This window comes from Hypanus sabinus, chromosome 20 (genome assembly GCF_030144855.1).
Source record: "Hypanus sabinus isolate sHypSab1 chromosome 20, sHypSab1.hap1, whole genome shotgun sequence".
Classification (NCBI taxonomy): domain Eukaryota; kingdom Metazoa; phylum Chordata; class Chondrichthyes; order Myliobatiformes; family Dasyatidae; genus Hypanus; species Hypanus sabinus.
In genome coordinates this window covers 7,393,083-7,413,020 of record NC_082725.1, presented here as the reverse complement: position 1 = coordinate 7,413,020, position 19,938 = coordinate 7,393,083, and the positions used below count along the sequence as shown (strand labels likewise).

General features: G+C 40.0%; 1 protein-coding gene across 4 annotated transcripts in view; it reads right to left on the bottom strand.

The window, feature by feature from the left end:
* rbms3 (RNA binding motif, single stranded interacting protein) overlaps positions 1–19,938 on the bottom strand; it is a 1,202,299-nt gene that overhangs the window by 943,751 nt on the left and 238,610 nt on the right. For all 4 annotated transcript variants that reach the window (XM_059945024.1, XM_059945027.1, XM_059945025.1 and 1 more), the window contains exon 3: positions 9,162–9,230. In XM_059945024.1, the coding sequence (XP_059801007.1) occupies positions 9,162–9,230 (69 nt within the window). The remainder of the gene's footprint in view (positions 1–9,161; positions 9,231–19,938) is intronic.

The following is a 19,938-nucleotide window of genomic DNA, read 5'->3' as shown; positions in this document are numbered from 1 at the left end:
GTAATGCAGAGAATAACTGTTCAGGATAATATTGAACAAGTCAGGCAAGACAAAAGAGTGCCTGTTCAAATGTGTACATGTGACACTGTTGGATTCAAGCTATAAGTGCCACAGTGCACTTATCAACCTCATATACAATAGAATGATAGACTGGTAGATCAACATTGGGCTTGTAACAGAGTTTCTAACCAATATCCCTTCTGTATACCACTCTTCACCATTAGTTCTGAGTTGGTAAATTTACCTTCTTGAAGCAGTTCAGCACTCTTGTTATCAAACTATCAGATTATCAATCAAACCCTGTTAACCCAACATCTTGTGTGCTTACTCACATGCCCTAAGGGATTCCAATGTAATATTCTGAAAAGGATGTTCTGGATAGCACTTAAGTTACGATACACGCCCAACAACGCCAGCTTCTGGGGTTTAGACACTCAGACTCTCTGGAATATGGATAGCTTGCGTTATCGACTCGGACGCTAATAGGCAGCCATGTTTTGGCATCAGGAGATTAATGTTTGACGAGCACCTGAACTGAGGTTTGGTGTTCAATCATCAGTTCTACTTTGGATTCTTGTCTATGTCTAGTTTAGAACACTGTTCTCATCTTAGTCTTGTATCATATCTCAATTCTAGTCTCCGATACTCCAGCACTTGGGTCCTAACCATCCTCCCCTCAGTCTCTCATCACAATTTATCTTTTAACCATTGTGGTTCTCTTTTAGGTTTTACAACATACCAAAGATTGTATGGAATAATACTTAGAGAATCGCTAAAAGGAGACATTTAAAGGCAGTGCCTGGTTTATTCAAGAATCATTTTAAGCATACATAATCAAATCCACCACAATCGACAACACACATATTTACATCTTCTATAGTTTTTTTCCCTCATCAGGAAACCGCAGTCAGTGTGGATTAGTAATAACATTTTGTCGCTGACATCAACCAGACACACCTCAAAGATGCATGCTTAGCCACTGCTCTCTCTGCTTTTGTGGTGGACATTTGCTTTCTGGGCTGGGGGACTTTTGTTTTTGCCAAGCTTAGCTTTCCAAACAAAGCAGCTGCCATTTGTAAAAATCAAACAACTGTTTGGCTTCTGGACATAAGCAAGAAACAGTCTTCAGTTCTTAAAATGTAAATCATAAGCAGAAATCAGTTTGAAGTTGGAAAACACAGCTTTGCAAACAAGGTCTGTAAATAGCAAAACCATTGTCAGCAGAAAGCAGGATGTTGGGTCACTACACCTGTCCAAGAGGTACACTACAAGGCAATGGGTTATTTAATTTGGTTTGTTTCAAAATAGGTAATACTGGCTAAGCTGCTTGGTTCAAGGAAGCTTGCAAACCGGGTGGAGAAATTATTTCGCATATCAATAACTGATCTATTAACGTTGGAAGTTTATGTACTGAAGGAAGTCAGTTTCACAGCATTAGTTGTGGGTGGCTGGGAACTGTGTCTCTAAGAAGCTTTTTGACCATTTGTGTAAAAGGAGTTCACTTGTTCTGTGCATGTTGTATGGCATGGCACCATGACTTCTCTTGGCATCTTTTTCTGCAGAAATGGTTTGTCATTGCCTTCTTCTGGGCAGTGTCTTTACGAGATGGATGACCCCAGTCATTATCAATACTCTTCAGAGATTGTCTGTCTGGCATCAGTGGCCTCATAACCAGGACTTATGATATGCACCAGCTGTTCATACCACCATGGCTTCATGTGACCCTGACTGGGGGGGGCTATGCAGGTGCCACACCTTGCCCAAGAGTGATCTGCACGCTAGTGGAGGGAAGGAGTGTCTTATATTTTCTTTAATAGAGATGTATCTCAACCTTGCCACCCTAAAGGAACTGCATAAAGCAAGAGAGAAGGTCAGGCTTATTAGGAATGGGGTCAGGAGAATCACGAAGCATGAAATGGCACATAGGTGAAGAAATAATAAGGCTGTTGGCAATTTTAACTTACCTATTAATGACTGGAACTGGCACAGGATTTATTAGGTATGTGCAGAAAAGATTTCTGAAGCAAAATGTAGATACTCAACTTCCTCTTTTGGAAATAAGACTAATCAAGTGGCTGATGTAGTTTTTGTTAGTTTTTAAATAGTTATGGAAATAAGTAAGCATGATCCACAAATTATGTTTTCAAATTGAGGCAAGGCAAATTTTGATGGCATTAGACAGGAAGTTACAAAAGCTGATTTGAACAGGCTGCTTGCAAGTAAAGAAATGCCCATCAAGTGCGAGGCTTTTAAAATGAGATAGTGAGAGTTCAGCGCCAACATGCTGCTGTTGGAGTGAAGAACAAGGCTGGCAGGATTACCGAATGTTGATTGATGATGGATTTTGAGGTTCTGGTCAGGAAGAAGAAGCAGGAATATGTCAGGTGAGTTGAACTGAATCCCTTGAGGAGAACAAAGGATGCACTGAAGAGGGAAATCAGAAGGACAAAAAAAAAGGCAGACCTTGTCTTCCTTTCTGTTCCAGATTGCTGGAATGTATGCTCTGTCAGTCTGGATCTGATTAAGGGTAATTTATGAAAGTCAGCCAGACTTTTTCATTCCCTACTTCAATACCAAGCCCAGTTTACGTTAGCACCAGAGTTAAGAATTATATTAATTATCATAATATTTTTGTAACAAGTAAACTATCGAGCGCATTGACGTGTTCTTGCAATGACTTGCAACTAATTAGTTTGGAAATGGCTCATGTGAGGGGGCATGATTTTAATGTGATTGAAGGAAAGTATAAGGGGGATGTCAGAGGTAAGGTTTTTACACTGGGAGTATGAACGCGTGGAATGTGATGCTAGAGATGGTGCCAGAGGCAGATACCATAAGGGGCACTTAAAAAAACTCCTCGATAGGTACATGGATGAAAATAAATTGGGGGACCATTTCAGAGGGAAGGATTACATTAATCATGAAGTAGGTTAAAAGTTCAGCCCGACACTGTGGGCTGAAGGGTCTATACTATGCCATACTCTTCTGTGTTCTATGACTGATTTTCTTATATGCAATATGGCAAAAAGAGTTGAAAAATCTATCAGAAATGTACTTTACAGGGCCATCAAGTGGCAAGAGCCTGCAAATACATGATAAAAGTTACAGTAAAATGCAATGGGACACTTTGACAATTCATATTAATAAATATTTGCAGAAAAATACAACAGAAGTCTTGAAAACAGAAAAATAATGTTTAGAGCAGTTAGTTCCTCTCCGACTCCACATAATTTTCTTGACATCTATGGCCAAACCCCTAGTGTACCTGGGACCAGAATTGTTACATCTGAAGATGCACACATCTTAGTCAACAACCAATGAAAGATATTTACAAAGAATTACTATGCTATGCACTAATAGTTACATACTTATAACAAGTGAAGTTAATGACAGAGAGGAGCTAACTTGTCTACGCATTATCTTTCTATTTTCCCAACTTACGTTTATGTATTTTTTTCAAACTTTATTTTAACGTGCAAGTTAATTTCCTGAAATGATAACTTCTTACTCAATTCTCCTGGTTTGGATTTTCCCTGACTTGGTATCCTGTTTGAAGAAAAGGAGAAGTTGATAGATTCTTGATTAGTAAGGGCATCAATAGTTATAGGGAAAAGGCAGGAGAATGGGGTTTAGAGGGATAATAAATCAGCCATGATGGGATAGAAGAGCAGGATTTATGGGCTGCATGGCCTAATTGTGCTCCTATGTTTAATGTTCTCGATGCTTCCACTGAGTATATATGGAAATGAGAAACTGAAGGACAGTACTGTGGATCTCATTGATCACAAAGATACCCTTCACTAAATATACAGGCTTTTGCAAATGTCAAGTAGTCACAAGAGAGTCATGTTCTAGTTCTATGCACAATCATACTGTCTATATACTCATCACAGGAATTTGGTTATTATCCAGCCATTTCTACCTGATCTCATAACCTCATTGCTAGTACCACATCAGACATTTCAAATAAAACCATGCATAGAAAGGAACACTAGAAGATTTACAGCCGTCATGCAAGAAGTCTCAATAATGAATCTCTGCTGGTATACTTTTATGTACCCACATACTGAAGATGATGTACAATCATTTGCTCATTATGTGCCATGTCGTATGATGTGGGCGATCACAATCTTTCCATGACCAAGATTGTTCTTGGCAAATTTTTCTACAGAAGTAGTTTGCTGTTGCCTTCACTGGGCAGTGTCTTTACAAGATGGTTGACCCCCAGCCATTATCAATACTCTTCAGATATTGTCTGTCTGGTGTCTGTGGTTGCAAAACCAGGACTTGTGATATGCACCAGCTGCTAGTACAACCATCAACTACCTGCTCCCATGGCTTTATGTCACCCTGATCAGGGGCTAAGCAAGTGCTACACTTTGCCCAAGGGCAATCTGCTACTTGAGAGCAGAAGTTCCTTATAACTCCTTTGGTAGAGACTTATTTCCACCCCACCACCCTTACAGGCTATTGTAATAGCTCAATAATTCAATAATAGTTCAATAATGAGTCAGACCAAATGATAAGGCACATTATGTATGATGGCTGGGAAAGAATTATTGATAGTATTTATTAGTACATATTAATACTGGGCAAAAAAAATGGAGAAGGTGGCACCAGCATGTTTGAGATTGCAATGGTTTGAAACAAAATATTGGGATCATGCACTATCATATGATATGCCTGGTATGGAAACAGCAATACCCAAACACAGAAACAAGCATAGAAAATGGTGGATACAGCCCAGTCCATCACAGGCAAAGAATTCCCCATCATTGAGCACATTTGCACAAAGAGCTGCCTCAAGGAAGAAGCATCCAATATGAAGGAATCACACCACCCGGGCTAGAGATTTATCCCACCATGCAGGTCAATAGGGTTGTTAAGAAGGCATATGGTGTGTTTGCTTTCATTAGTTGGAGAGTTGAGTTCAACAGCAGCAAGGTAATGTTGCAGCTCTATAAAATCCTGGTTAGGCCACACCTGGAGTATCGTGTTCAGTTCTAATCACCTCATTATTGGAAGGATGTAGAAACTTTAGAGAAGGTGCAGAGGAGACTTATGCCTGGATGAGAGAGCACATTTTATGAGGATAAGCTCAGCAAGATAGGGATTTTCTCTTTGGAGAGAAGGATGAGAGGTGACTCATGTGATAGAGGAGTATGACATGATAAGAGGTACTGAAAATTATGCCTTCTTGTATTAGCCTTTTCTGGCATAAAAGGCTAATAAAAGAGGGCTTAATTTCAACAAGATTGGATGAAAGGGGGATGGGGGGATGTCAGAGAGAGTTTTTCTTACACAGAGAGTGGTGGGTTTGTGAAACACACTGCCAGGAGTGGTGGTAGAGGCAGATGCATTAGGGATATTTAAGAGACTCTTAACAGGCACATGGATGAAAGAAAAATGAAATTTATACAGTTTTAGGATTATATTTGTGTCAACTGTTTCCTTGAAATAGTGAAAATCATTCTTACTTGTTTTGAAAGTTCCTTTCTGTCTATGACTCTATCTACAAATGCAAAGCTAAAAGCTTCATTTTAAACTGGAACCTCAGTATTTTGCTGTTCATAAATATGGGACTGCGGCGGGGAACTCCAGAGCAGTTCCCACAAGAACATTATTCTTACATCCATAGTTTATGAAGCATAAAACAGATGTGAGTTACAAAAAAAATTCTTATTCTACTGGAAATCAGAGGATATTCTATACAATTTATTTCCTGTCCAATGCAGCACATACAGAATGCTGGAGGAACTCAGCAGGCCAGGCAGCATCAGTGGAAATGAACAGTTGACATTTCAGGTCAAAACTCTTCTTCAGGAGTGGAAAGGAAAGGGGAAGACACCAGAATAGAAAGGTTTAGGGAGGGGAAGGAGGCTAGCTATAATGTGATAGGTAAAGCCAGGTGGCTGGAGAAGAAAGAATCTGATAGGAGAGGAGAGCAGACCACGGGAGAAAGGGATGGAAGGGCACCGGGGGAGGTGACAGGCAGGTGAGGAGAAGAGGTAAGAGGCCAGAGTGGGGAATTGCAGAAGAGGAAAGGAGGGAGTCAAAAAAAATACTGAAAGGAGAAATTAATATTTATGTAATCAGGCTGGAGGCTAACCAGACAGAATATGAGGTGCAAAATAATTCCTGTCCAATCGTTTATTACTCAGTGAGTAAACTGGCACCTTGATCCAAAATAACACACTGATACCCATTATCTAAAAGTAAACTAAACCTGCTGGAAGTGTGCCACATTGATTGTAGGACTATTTCTACTCCAGTATTGACTGTTCCGGAATAAGGGAAGTCTAAATGTGGTTCACATCCAGGAATAGTACATTTTGCTCTTCTTTTTTTGAGATAGTCAAATGACTAAAATTATCTCTCTCGATAACAGTCCTACAGATTTCTATATAGAAATTTTAATTCAAAGTTAAACAGTCATTAACAAAAGACAATAGTGATATCGTTTCAGTTTGATCTGCAAGACTTGCCTTGTCTTTTTGAATTACGTGGGCTCACTTGAATCTAGTAAATCTTCTCATTATTTTTGTAATTATTATTCTACCAACAGCATGATACATTCTGTATCCCTGCCAAGTCCATCAGTTGTCAATGTCACAAAGTCATATAGCACTACAGCACGGAAACGGGCCCTTTGGCCCATCTAGTCCATACCTAACCTCTATCCTGCCTAGTCCCATTAATCTGCACCAGGCCAAAGCACTCCACATTCCTCCCATCCATGTACTTGTGTACTGTAAATTTACTTCAGCAAGAGGAAGGAAATATGGTAAAACATGTCATATTTTGTTCAAAATTCAATAAAGGGCAAAGATGTTGATTGACAACACTCCACAAAAGCGCCTTTTTTTTTAATTCACTGCCTTTAATGAGGCGGTGAGTCACTTTCATGAAGCATTACAGTTTGTCTAGTAAAGGTCTTTACATTTTGCTGTTGACACATATACACCTTGTCTGAACGCCCTGCTGCCCCCCCTGCCCACTCCCCGAAACACAGTCACACCTTCCGCCTACACTGATCGCTTTTCATCTTTTACTGCCACAGTTTCACATATTTATACAACGGCTTGTTGTATTAGAATAGTGTCAGTAGCATTATACTGGCCACATAAACATGCATTTCACACTTTATGTCAAACTGTCAAACTTCAGGCCATGTCACTCAAGGACTTGTGCTAATATGATTTTTTGTGACGATATGTGTTATGTCTGTCTGTATACGCTGTGTTTTGTGCCTTGGCCCAGAGGAATGGTGTTTTGTTCAACTGTATACATGTGCATGGTTGAATGACAACTAACTTGAACTTGATTGAATTCCAGGAGTTTAGTCCAACAATGGTGAAAGATCGGCCGGTTGGTGGCATAGTGGCATCAGTGCCGGACTTCGAAGCAAAGGCTCCTGAATTCGAATCCAGCCGGCTCCCTTTCCATCCATGCTGGGTTGAGTGTTGAGCGAGCAACCCGGCCTCGTAAAAACAAGAAAGCCTGCTAAAACAAAAATACCGTAACCACGGCGTACCAATGACTCCACTCGGAGTTAAGGGCTTTCTTCAAGGCTGCTGATGTATTTCCAAATCAGGACTATGAAGGCAGCAGTGCTATCAAGCTATTGTTCACCTTGCCTTTGTGATGTTAAACATCCCAGACTTGGAAAGTAGGACACAAGTACAGACATCTCTAACACATATTGCTTTGAAGACACAATGTCTTCTTTCATGTGACGTCATTGTTATTGATGCAAAATTAACTGGAGAAAATACTGAGTCGATATTACTCAATAAGTACTATTATTCTCTCCATCGGCTATTACTCTTTCGGTGTTATTAATTTGGAGGACCTGTTTGGGATCCAGCACATAAATACAATTACGAAGAAAGCACAGCAGTGCCTCTACTTCCTTAGGAATTTGTGAAGATTCAGCATGACATCTAAAACTTTTACAAACTTCCATAGATGTGTGGTGGAGAGTATATTGACTGGCTGCATCACAGCCTGGTATGGAAAAAAACTATTCCTTTGAATGGAAAATCCTACAAAAAGTAGTGGATAAAGGATAAAGCCCTCCCAACTATAAAGCACACACACGTGAAATGCTGCTGCAGAAATGCAGCATCGATCATCAGGGACCCCCACCACCCAGGACATGCTCTCTTCTCATCTCATCAGGAAGAAAGTACAGGAGCCTCAGGACTCACACCACCAAGTTCAGGAACAGTTACTATACTGTACCTCAATCTTCAGGGTCTTGAACCAAAGGGGATAACTTCACTCAACATGTCCCATCATTGAAATGTTCTCACAACCAATTGTCTAACTTTCAAGGACTCTGCATCTCATTTTCTTAATATTTATTGCTTATTTACTTGTTATTATTATTTCTATCTGCGCATTTGCAGAGTTTGTTATCTTCTACACTCTGGTTGAACATCTCAGTTGGGTGGTGTTTCATGGTTATTATTCTATAGATTTACTGAGTATTCCCACAAGAAAATAAATCTCAGGGTTGCTTATGGTGTATATGTACTTCGATAATAATTTTCCTTTGAACTTTCTGTCCTGCTCATGAGCAAAGAATGTCATGACTTATGTTAGTGATATTAAACCTGATTCTGATTCTAAGTTTCATATGATTAAACGATTAAACTCCAGGCAACTAAAGATCCGTACACATATTTTGAGTTTGTTAAACAATATTAACCTTCATAAAGTAATGTGAGCTTTTTTATATATCAGTTGGGTTAACCATTGTTTGATTACAAAGAGGACTACCTGATATTCTAATGATCCAATAAGTGGCATACAGTGTTGGATTCACAATTCAAGTACATTTTTCAAAATTGGAGACTGCAGAGGTATGACAACAATCCAATAGGAAGTTCACAACCTCAGCTGTCGGCACCACTTTGATGCTGGCACTATCACACACGATTGACAAATCTCTCAGCACTAGTTTAGAGGCACCGCATCTGATAACTGTCTTATCCAAATTCACAGGAAGATCCATCAAGAAAAATACACATTATGGATATAACTTTTAAGTGATCACAGTTTACATTGGGACCAATATAACAATGCTATTTTTGAGAAAGCATGCACTTAATTGAAGTTTTATTCCTAAGATTTCTGAGTATATTCTTGGACTATACCTGGTGTGGCTGAGTGTTAGACCATCTGCTGTAAGATGGAGTGCCGGCAGTCTTGGTGGTTGATACACTCTGTAATTAAATGAAATTCAATTCAGTAAAGGCACAATAGAACCTAGAACGTGGTCAAGGAATACATAATTTTCCCACATTTACAATGACTCAACTTCCTGACAGTACTGCATTGCTTTTGATTTGTACACTTAAGTAAATCAAATTTACAATGAGGTAAAATTGCCTTGAGGTTGCCTTGAAAGTGTGACAAACTACCTTTTATATTACTTGTACACTTATACTGCATTCTCCCTTAAGCCGCTGAGCTTCAGTGCACAAAGCTGTAAGACTTCATCCAAGCACTGCAAATGATTTATCTGGACAGGCAGTAAACTCACTTTGGTCTGTCTGTTTTTCCAAACTGATATGTTCAGATTTTGAGTTTAAAATCCCAGCAGTTCTGGGATTCCTGTGTTTACGTTGTTCAGGTGGAACTTTCAAAATAGCTGCTGGATTTCAGAGTTGAAGCAGCAGGAACACACTAATCCCAAGACTGCTGCAGGATTACTATATTAAACCATGTGTGCAAGGAAATCCTAATGTTGCTGTCAATGACTGGGCTGACTGCACCATCTTTCAGTCTATTCCATTGTAACTAGAGGTAATCAGTGACCTTAACAAAAAAAAAAAGCAGCTCTTGTCACACCATTTCTACCTCCACCACACTTAACTTTATGTATATTGTTTGCAATAGATATGTTACCATAGACTCTAGCAAATTTCTACAGCTCTGAATAATTTGGGTTCTCAATCAAACTAATATGTACTGTATATTGGGAGAACACACACCAGTCCTCATCCAGGGGTCAGCAGTGGAAAGAATGATCAGTTTAAAGATCCATCCTGGGCCCAACGTATTGTTGCAATTACAAAGAAAGCATGGCAGTGGGTATATTTCATTAGGAGTTTGAGGAGATTTGGTATGTCACCAAAGACCAGCAAATTTCTACCGATGTACTGTAGAGATCATTCTGACTGGTTGCATCGCCATCTGGTATGGAGGCACCAATGCACAGGATCGGAAAAAGCCACAAAGGTTTTTAAACTCTCCCAGCTCCATCATGGGCACTAGTCTCCCCACACCTTCAAAAGGTGATGCCTCAAAAAGGTGGCATCCATCGCTATGGAACCTCACCATCCAGGACATCTCCTCTTCTCACCCCTACCATCAGTGCAAGAGCCTGAAGACACACACTCAGCCTTTTAGGAACAGCTTCCCCTCCACCATCAGATTTCTCAATGATCTATCAACCCATGATCACAACCTCACTATTTTACTCCCTTTTTGCACTAGATATTTTTTATATCCTTTAACTTACAGTAAATTTTTATGTATTGCACAGTACTGTCCCCTCAGCACAACTTTCCTGACATATGTCAGTGATAGTAAACCTCATCTGATTCTAATTTCTTCAAATAATTATTATAAACTATAATAGATTTTGTATTGGGAATATGTGTGTTATTTTAAATACATGCTTAGATTTCAACTTCTATTTTAAATTAACTTGTATATTTTATTAACTTGTTAATTTACAAGTTAATTGACTTGTATTAGAGTCCTGATGAAGGAACTTGGAGTGAAACATCAACTGTTTATTCCTCTCATTGACATCTATAAATTTGCTGATGATACAACTATTATTGGCAGAATTTCAGATGGTGCTGAGAGGGCATACAGGAGTGAGATAGATCAGCGAGCTGAGTAGTGTCACAGCAACAACCTTGCACTCAATGTCAGTCAGACCAAAGAAATGATTGTGGAATTTAGGAAGGAGAAGATGAGGGAACACATACCAGTTCTCACTGGGAGATCAAAAGTGGGAAGAGTGAGAGATTTCAAGTTTCTGAGTGTCAATATATCAATGCAGCTATAAAAAAATGCATGGCAGCCACTATATTTCAGTAGGAGTTTGAGGAGATTTGGTATGTCACCTAAAATATTTGCAAGTTTCAACTGGTGTACCATGGAGAGCATCCTAACTTTCTATATCACCGTCTGGTTTGGAGGCTGGAGTGGGGTGGGAGGCTATTCAGAAGATTGAAATAAGCTTCAGGGAGTTTCTATTTTTGCTCTACTTATTTAATATATAAAAACTATATATATATATATTTATCTTAATTCCATTTTTTGCTGTTATTATGTATTTCACAATATATGCCAAGTGTTAATCCTGATTTCTGGTGCAGCCTGACCTGTTGAGTTTCTCCAGCATTGTGTGTGTGTGTGTGTGTGTGTGTGTGTGTGTGTTGTTCTGGATTTCTAGCATCTCTTGTGTTTATAACTTGTACATTTGAAGTTTTTTCTTATGGTCTGTGAAGTGCTTACATTTGCCAAGTGAGAGCTTAATACTAAGGCTTTATCTGTCTGGTTGACTCTGAGAATACTTCAGCCTGATTGGCTCTTTGATGGTATCATTAACACTGGATGCCAGATCATGAGAGAATGCCAGGAAAAAGAGAAGTCCATGCTACAGAGCTTTTACAGACCTCTCTGGGCAGCTTTCTCTGTGGTCTTTATTTGCACTGGACATAGATATATGTCAGTGATTGCAAGACTGAGGCAATGTGTGTTTCATATTAACCTAAAAGCCAAAAAATATTGCAAAAATTGGAAACAAACAGAAGTTGCTGAAGCTCTCAACCAATCAAGCAGATTCTGAAGAGAGAGAGAGATTAAACTGAAGTTTGAAGTGAATAACACTTCATCAGAACTGGAAAATAGTAAGGGGTAATGAGCTTTAACTACCTACACAGGGCAAGAAAGGAATACAGGCCTGGGGCAAAACCAAAAGGCATTCCCAATTGAAACTTCCTCTGCAATGAGGCTACCTGTAAGGAGTTTGCATGTTCTTCCTGTGAGACCATGTGGATTTCCTCTGGGTGCTCCAGTTTCTTCACTCAGGCCAAAGACATAACAGTTAGTAGGTTAATTGGTCATTGTAAATTATCCCATGATTAGGCTGGGATTAAATGAGGGGATTGCTGTACAGCGTGGCTCACAGCGCCAAAAGGGCCTGTTCCATGCTGTATCTCAATAAATTAAATAAAAGAAAAGAAAAATAAATAAAAAGTTAAAAAACCTGAGGAAAGTTAAGGTGATAATAGGGCGGCATGTTAGCATAGTGGTTAGCACAATGCTTTACAGTACAGCTGACCCAGGTTAAATTCTGGCCACTGCCTGTAAGGAGTTATTTCATTCTCCCAGTCACTGTGTGGGTTCCTTCCAGGTGCTCCGTCTTCTTCACAGAGACAAAAGACGTACCAGTTGTTCTGCCTTCACTAAGGAGGACATAAATAATCTTCCGGAAATAGTAAGGGACTGAGGGTCTAGTGAGATTGAGGAACTGAGGGAAATACATGTTAGTAGGGAAGTGGTGTTAGGTAAATTGAAGGGATTAAAGGCAGATAAATCCCCAGGGCCAGATTAATTGGTCATTGTAAATTGTCCTGTGATTAGCCTAGGGTTAACCTGGAGGATTGTTGTGTGGCATGCTGCATGCTGTATCGCATTCAACCAACCAACCAATCAATTAATAAATAAATGCTAGAAAGTTTAAAAATCTGTGGAAAGTTAAAGAGACAATAGGCACACCGAAGATGGGTTAAATGTCAGAATTCTTAACACTGAGTAATGCACACAAAATGCTGGAGGAACTGAGCAGGACAGGCGGCATCTCTGGAGGAGAATAAATGGTTAATGTTTCAGGTCGAGACTCATCATGAGGACTAGAATCATTTGAAGTTGCTGAAATCTGTTTTACCTGAAAGACTTAAGGTTTCTGACAAATGCTTTGGTGATGTTTTGTTTAGTTATCATTAAGCTTCTTCGGAACAGGATGGCGTGCAGAGAAATATCAAAACAAACGACTGCTAGCTCAGGGACTAAACAAAGATGATCAGCAAAGCCGAATACAAATAGAGTACACTTGCCTAATCAGACAAGTTAGTGCTAGGACGAGTAACTTGAAACGCTGAATTTCACTGCAGGGCTGGAATTTAACTTTAGTTAATTAAATAAAAATATAATAGAGATACATCACTTCCAATAAGTGTGGCCCAGTATCACAGTGGTCACTGTAACATTATTAAAGAGCCAGTGAGCCAGGTTCAATTCCATTGCTGTTGTAAGCAGTTTGGACATTCTCCCTGTGACCATGTGGGTTTCTTCTGGTTCCCTCCCACGTTCCAAAGACATACAGGCTGGTAGGTTAGTTAGTGATGTGGATGAATGCCCTGGACTCTTTGGGCCAGAAGGATCTGTTACTGTGCTGCATCTCTAAATAAAAGAAATAAATAAAAATGTGAAATACTGATATTAATAATGATGCCCATGGAACAATCAGATTGGTATAAAAACTCATCTGGTTGTCTGTCATTAAGGGAAGGAAATTAGCTACCCTTCTCTGGTCTAGCCTTCTCACTGATAGTAGAGAAGACAGTTAATGCAGGTCTTGTAAGTTTTACCCACAACCAAGGTGTACACAAATGCACCACAAAAATCAATCAACGTGTTTTTAATTTTCTGAATGCTGAGTGATCTCCCTTTAGAGGAAGATGCTAAGGAAAGGAATACAGATGATGGAATGGTTAGCAGAATCCAAGTAAAAAAGTTTTGCTATGGAACTTGCATGGGTCCTGTCTCTATGTGAGATGCATGGTACATCCTTTATTCCAGTCCAGTTTAGGTCACCTTCCATGCTGTAAAACGCTGGTAAATGAACTGGTCACACTTCTTACAAAAATGGCTCTCCAGCCAGCTGAGTGTTTTGGCAATTTGTTTTCTTCTACATGTAACGTGCTGTAAGGTTTCACTGATAATATAATGGTTTCTCTGTAGCAGCAATGTTTGGGTTATGACTAGAGGTAACGGGGGTTGGAATGCTGTTGTTCTTTCTTGTGAGTCTGGATGAGAGATTTTCGCGATCTTTGGTCAGTGGGAGGAGAAGGAGGAAGACAGTGTGGAGAGAGCTGGTAGACCACCGGATGGAGTGGACCAGGAACGAGGGTCCGAAGTGTGGCGATGCTCGGAGGAGGTCAATGGTTGATGAATGGCCGTATTTGTGAGCTCCAACATACACTTCTGACTTTTCTCTTAAAATGGGCCCTTTTTCTTTTTATTTTCTTTAGTAACCCTGTATTCAGATTAAGATTTATAAAGTTCAATCAGATAATTGCAGATGGTGCACTGTCGGATATTTTGTGGTGCGGGTTTGCAACCGGGCAACACACCATGCAGCATCCACACAAACTAGATTTCTCAGTCTGGCGGGGCCAGAAGTTGTCTTCCCCTAGTCGAACACGTGCTGGCTGAGCCTGAGGGCTACATACAACTTCCCAGCCCAGAAATGGCTCGTACAAGGAGGCATAACTTTAAGGTGTTGGGGTGAAAGTATAGGGACAGTATCACAGCAGAGAGTGCTGGGTGTGTGGATCATGCTGCCATGGGAGGTGATAGACGCAGATACATTAGGGACATTTAAGAGACTCGTACATAGGCACATGTATGAAAGATAAACAGAGAGATTTGTGAGAGGGAAGGGTGAGGTTGATCTTGGAGTAGGCTAAAGGGTTGGAACAACACTGTGGGCTGAAGAGCCTCTATTGTGCTGTACTGTTCTATGTTCAAATGAAGAGTCCCTTCCACCATGGTTGTTAACATCTTGATCATGTCCTGTCAGTCACCTTATGTACAGACACTCCTGTGCCTAGTGTCACTTTACGAACATAAAATCGATCTACATTTATAAGCTATCTTACGGTACGTATTTATATTTATAGTGTTTTTTAATTATTGCATTCTTTATAATTTTGGGCTGTTTTGTGCTGCATTGGATCTGGAGTAATAATTATCTTGTTCTCTTTTACACTTGTGTACTGGAAAAGATTTAACAATCTTGAGTTCTTGATCTTGAATTTACCCAGAAAGGTTGCAACACAGGGCTGGGGGTGGCGTGTGTGTGTGTGTGTGTGTGTGTGTGTGTGTGTGTGTGTGTGTGTGTGTGTGTGTGTGTGTGTGTGTGTGTGTGTGTGTCTCTTTCTTCAGTATCGATACAGCTCTTATTCCTGAATTTAAAAAAAGCCAAACTTGGAAGAAAATCCAGAAGCACAGCATAATACAGAGCACATGGTTTCTACAGAAAATTATTGAAACGCTGAAGTATTCCAATGAAATGAGTAAAATGTATTCACAATCAAGCCTCAACATAAAAGTTCATTAAACCGTAGTTGGAGCAATCTGTTCACTACAAGCTACTGCCTGTGAAGACTAATAAAATAGTATTCACCTCTGATCTTGCAATTGATCTGCCTGAAAACTGGAATGCGTAACCGCAACCAAAATGAATATATATGACCTGCTGGAAAATACTTTCCTTTAGCTTTCTCCCAGGCTTATTTTGTTTATCGATATTAAATATAATATGCCTTGATCATATCCAGGATACCCTCAAGGAACGATGCCTCAGAAGGGCAGCACCCATCATTCAGGACCCCATCACACAGGACATGCCACCTTCTCATTGCTACAATCAGAGAGGAGGTACTGGAGCCTGAAGAGGCACACTCAACATTTTAGGAACAGCTTCTTCACCTCCACCATCAAATTCCTCAATGGACATTAAACAAGATTTGTTTATTGATAGTGCTCTTCAGCATGAACGGAGAAATTTTACAAGGCAGATTCTGGAATGTGAGGACCTAAATTAGCAGGAAAGGTTGAGTAGGATAGGACATTATTCCCTGGAGCTTAGGAGAATGATTAAAGCTTTGATAAAGGTATACAGAGCTATGATAGGTGTGCTTGTCCATTGTGTCCAACAATGACAGGAGATCTGTGCAGGGCAGCTTTTAAAGTGGAAAAGCCATTGCACTGGGGCAGTTCCACTCTCTCACCCTCAGAAGTCCGGGTCCACTGGCACGAACATGCATCACAAGCTACGGTCTTTCTTGGTTGCAGTGTATGATCATGACGTCTTCTGTGTCTTGTCATGCTCTTTGCCCTCAGCTGAGTTTTGCAGAACCTCCTTGCTCACTGTAGACCTCATCTGCCCTGTCCACCAGAGATGACTTTGTATGCTAGGACAGGCATAACTCAATCTCATTGGGATATGAGGCCTGATGACTCATATAGAGGGGTATAGATGGAGTAATGCAAACAGGTCTTTTGCACTAAGGTTGGGTGAGGCTAGAACTAGAGGTCATAGGTAAGGGTGAAAGGTGAAATATCTAAGGGGGAACTTCTTCACTCAGAGGGTGGTGTGAGTGTGGAATGAGCCACCAGAGGAAATGATGGATGCAGGTTTGATTGCAACATTTAGGAGAACTTTGGATAAAGTACATGGATGAGTGGGAAATGGAGGGCTATGGTCCAAGTTCAAGTCATTAGGACTAGGCAGAATAACAGTTTGGAATGGATTAATTAGATGGGCCGTATGGCCTGCTTCTGAGGCGGGGAATAGAAGAAGAGGGAAGAAGGAGGGAAGTTTTTTTTTACCAGAAGAAGAAATCAATATTCATGCCATCAGGCAGGAGGCTTCCCTGATGGAATATAAGATGTACTCATGAGGGTGGCCTCACAAGAGGAGGCCACAGACCAACATGTCCAAAAAGGAATTAAAATGTTTGGCTACTGGAAATTTCTGCTTTTGGCAAATGATGTAGAAGTGCTCAATGAAGCAGCCTACCATTTTAAAACGGGTCTCACCAAGATAAAGGAGGCTGCATTGGGAGCATTGGACATATTTGTAGGTGAAGTTTTACCTCACCTGGACGAACTGCTTGGGGCCCTGAATGGAGGTGAGGGAGGAAGTGAATGGGCAGCTGTAGGATTTTGGCTGCTTGCAGGGACAAGAGCCTGGAGGGAGATTAGTCGAAAGGAGTACTCCCTGCAGAAAGTGGAGAGAATTGAAGAGGTAAAGGTATGTTTGGTTGATGTCTTCCATTACATTTTTGGAGCACTGCCATAAAGTGCTTGCTTCCTGGGCTTAAGTTTGTACTAATTTTAAAGCTGCCACAAGACAACAAATTTCACCACATACTGTGTCAGATATTAAACCTCATTCTGATTCTGAAACTATCTACATCACACCTGACAAAGGTGATTCTAATGCCCCCAAACCATCACTAAGGATCCCTATCAGTCAGGACGTGCCCTCGTCTCATTGCTATGATCAAGAAGAAACAGAAACCTGAAGACACACAATCAATGTTTTCGGAACAACTTCTACCCCTCTGCCATCAAAGTACATTTATTTTCAAAGTATGCATACATCATACAACTTTGATCCTTACAGGCAGCCACAAAACCAAGAAACATAAAAGAATCCATTATAAAAAAAAAGACCCTCAAACACCCAACGTGCAGAGGAAAAAAGACCCTTGCAAACAATAAAAGTAAGCAAACAGCATTGAGAACAGGGGTCGGCAACCCGCGGTTCTTTCATCTCTGTGCTGCGGCTCCCTGTGGCTTTGGAAAATAAATGATGAGTATTTAATTAAAATGTATTTTATGTTAGTTTGTTAGTTTCTGAAATGTAGCTCTAAATTTGAAGATTATGATGATCTTGTACAATCTAAATAAAACGTGTTTTTATCGCTATTGATATACGTCACCACTGCCAATGCCTGACACCCGCCAGTGCGCAATTTCTTTAATTTTTCGATCCAAGGTGGGCTAACTATGGAGAATTCTAAAAAAAGAAAAGTGACTGAAGAAAACAGAACGTTTAATGATACGTGGGCAGATTCATTTGCTTTCACTGCTGATGAGACTGATTTACCGGTATGCTTAATATGTAATGAGAAACAAGCAAACAACAAAAAGTCAAACGTCGCAAGACATTTCCAGACTAAACATGCAGCCTTTGCTCAAAAATATCTGGATGGAGATGAGAGAAAAAATGGTTTGCTGCTGGCGGACAATTTAAGTTCGGCGTTTTTCATAAATACAAGAAGGACTCAAATAGACATTGAGTATTTTACTTAAAAGTAAGCTTCAACCCAACATCTTTTTTTCGGAGTTCAAAATGTTTTTGTTGCATGCAGAAATGTAATTTTGTTTCCTCTGCAGGAGTTCATCGATTTCATAAATGCAACACATTATAGTTTGTTTATACATAGCATAAAGGCAAAAAAAAACGTTGTATGCAGTGCTACTTCATTTTAAATGTCAAACAGGTTTTGTGGCTCCCAGTGTTTTCTTTTCTGTGGGAAACGGGTCCAAATGGCTCTTTCAGTGGTAAAGGTTGCCGACCCCTGATTCAGAATGAGAGTCCATAGACACAAAGCCAGTCTTCACTACAGCTGGAGCAGGCCACAGCTTCAGTTCAGTGCAATCAGTAAACATCGCGGAGTAGTTGGCAGAACCATCCCGACACCCTGTCTTTTTAATCCGTTTTCTCCATAGATAATGAACCCATATACACCACCCCACTACTTTTTTAGCTCTCTTTACTGCACTTTTTATTTAATTTATATATATTTTTAATTGTAACTTGTAGTGTTTGATTTTTTATTATCATGCATTGCATTGTACTGCTGCTGCAAGACAACAAATTTCAGGACATGCAGTGTGCCAGTGATATTAAACTGATTCTGATTCTGTACTATGTTCTTTACTCAGTATGGGAATCATTTATCATAACAGTGGAAGAATCATCTGCTGTGCCAATATGAAAACCTGCCAACATATTTATTTGGATAGAAATGTATCTGAGAATTTACAGTTTGCATTGTATGTTGTAAAAAACTGGGATGAAATAGCTGTTGAAGTAATCTTGCACATGACTAAAATGAGCAGTATATTGACTTAAATTGATCTGCACACAAACCCTTGATGATTCAGTATCGTACATTCATTAACTTGAAACTCCACTGGAAAGCCTAGCTAGCAGTTAAAGACGTAAGGATTTCATCATATTGAGCTTTTGCAGCTGCCAGACACAGTTTATTTTAGAGTAAATACACAATGGGGAGCGCATATTTCATGATTAGTTCAAATTAACTTACAGCATTTGTTTTATCTTTCCCGTAAGGAAGATCTCTTTAGAGTTGAAAACGCTTCTGGAATGGAGTTTGATTCATTAAGCTTCCTAAGCAATCAGCAGACATGGAAAGTTGAGCAGCAATATCACTCTTCTTTCACATACTCAGTGATACAAACATTTGTTTTATCACAGCACATGCAACATAATGCAATCTAAAGTGTATGTCCTTAAGTCATTAGTAAAATAACATAATATTTTCCAAAATTAATAAACTGATTTATTTTAAAGGTGGCAGGGTGGAGATACATCTCTACCAAAGGAGGTGTAAGACACTCCTTCTCTCCACTAGCCTACAGGTCACCACTGGGCAAGGTGTAGCACCTGCTTAGGCCCCTGTTCAGGGTCACAAGGAGCCATGGGAGCAAGTGGCGGATGGTCGTATGAGCAGCCGGTGCATATCACAAGTTAGATTCAATAGGTTCAATGTAATGTCAGAGAAATGTATACAATATACATCTGGAAATTCTTTTGGATGTCCTGGTTATGTGACCACTGACGCCAGGTGAACAACTTCTTAAGGCTATTGATTATGGCTGGGGTCACCAGCCCTGTAGAGACAATGCCCAGAAGAAGGCAATAGCAATACACACAAAATGCTGGAGAAACTCAGAAGACTAGACAGCATCTATAGAAAAGAATAAACAGTCGACATTTTGGGCCGAGACCCTTTATCAGGACTG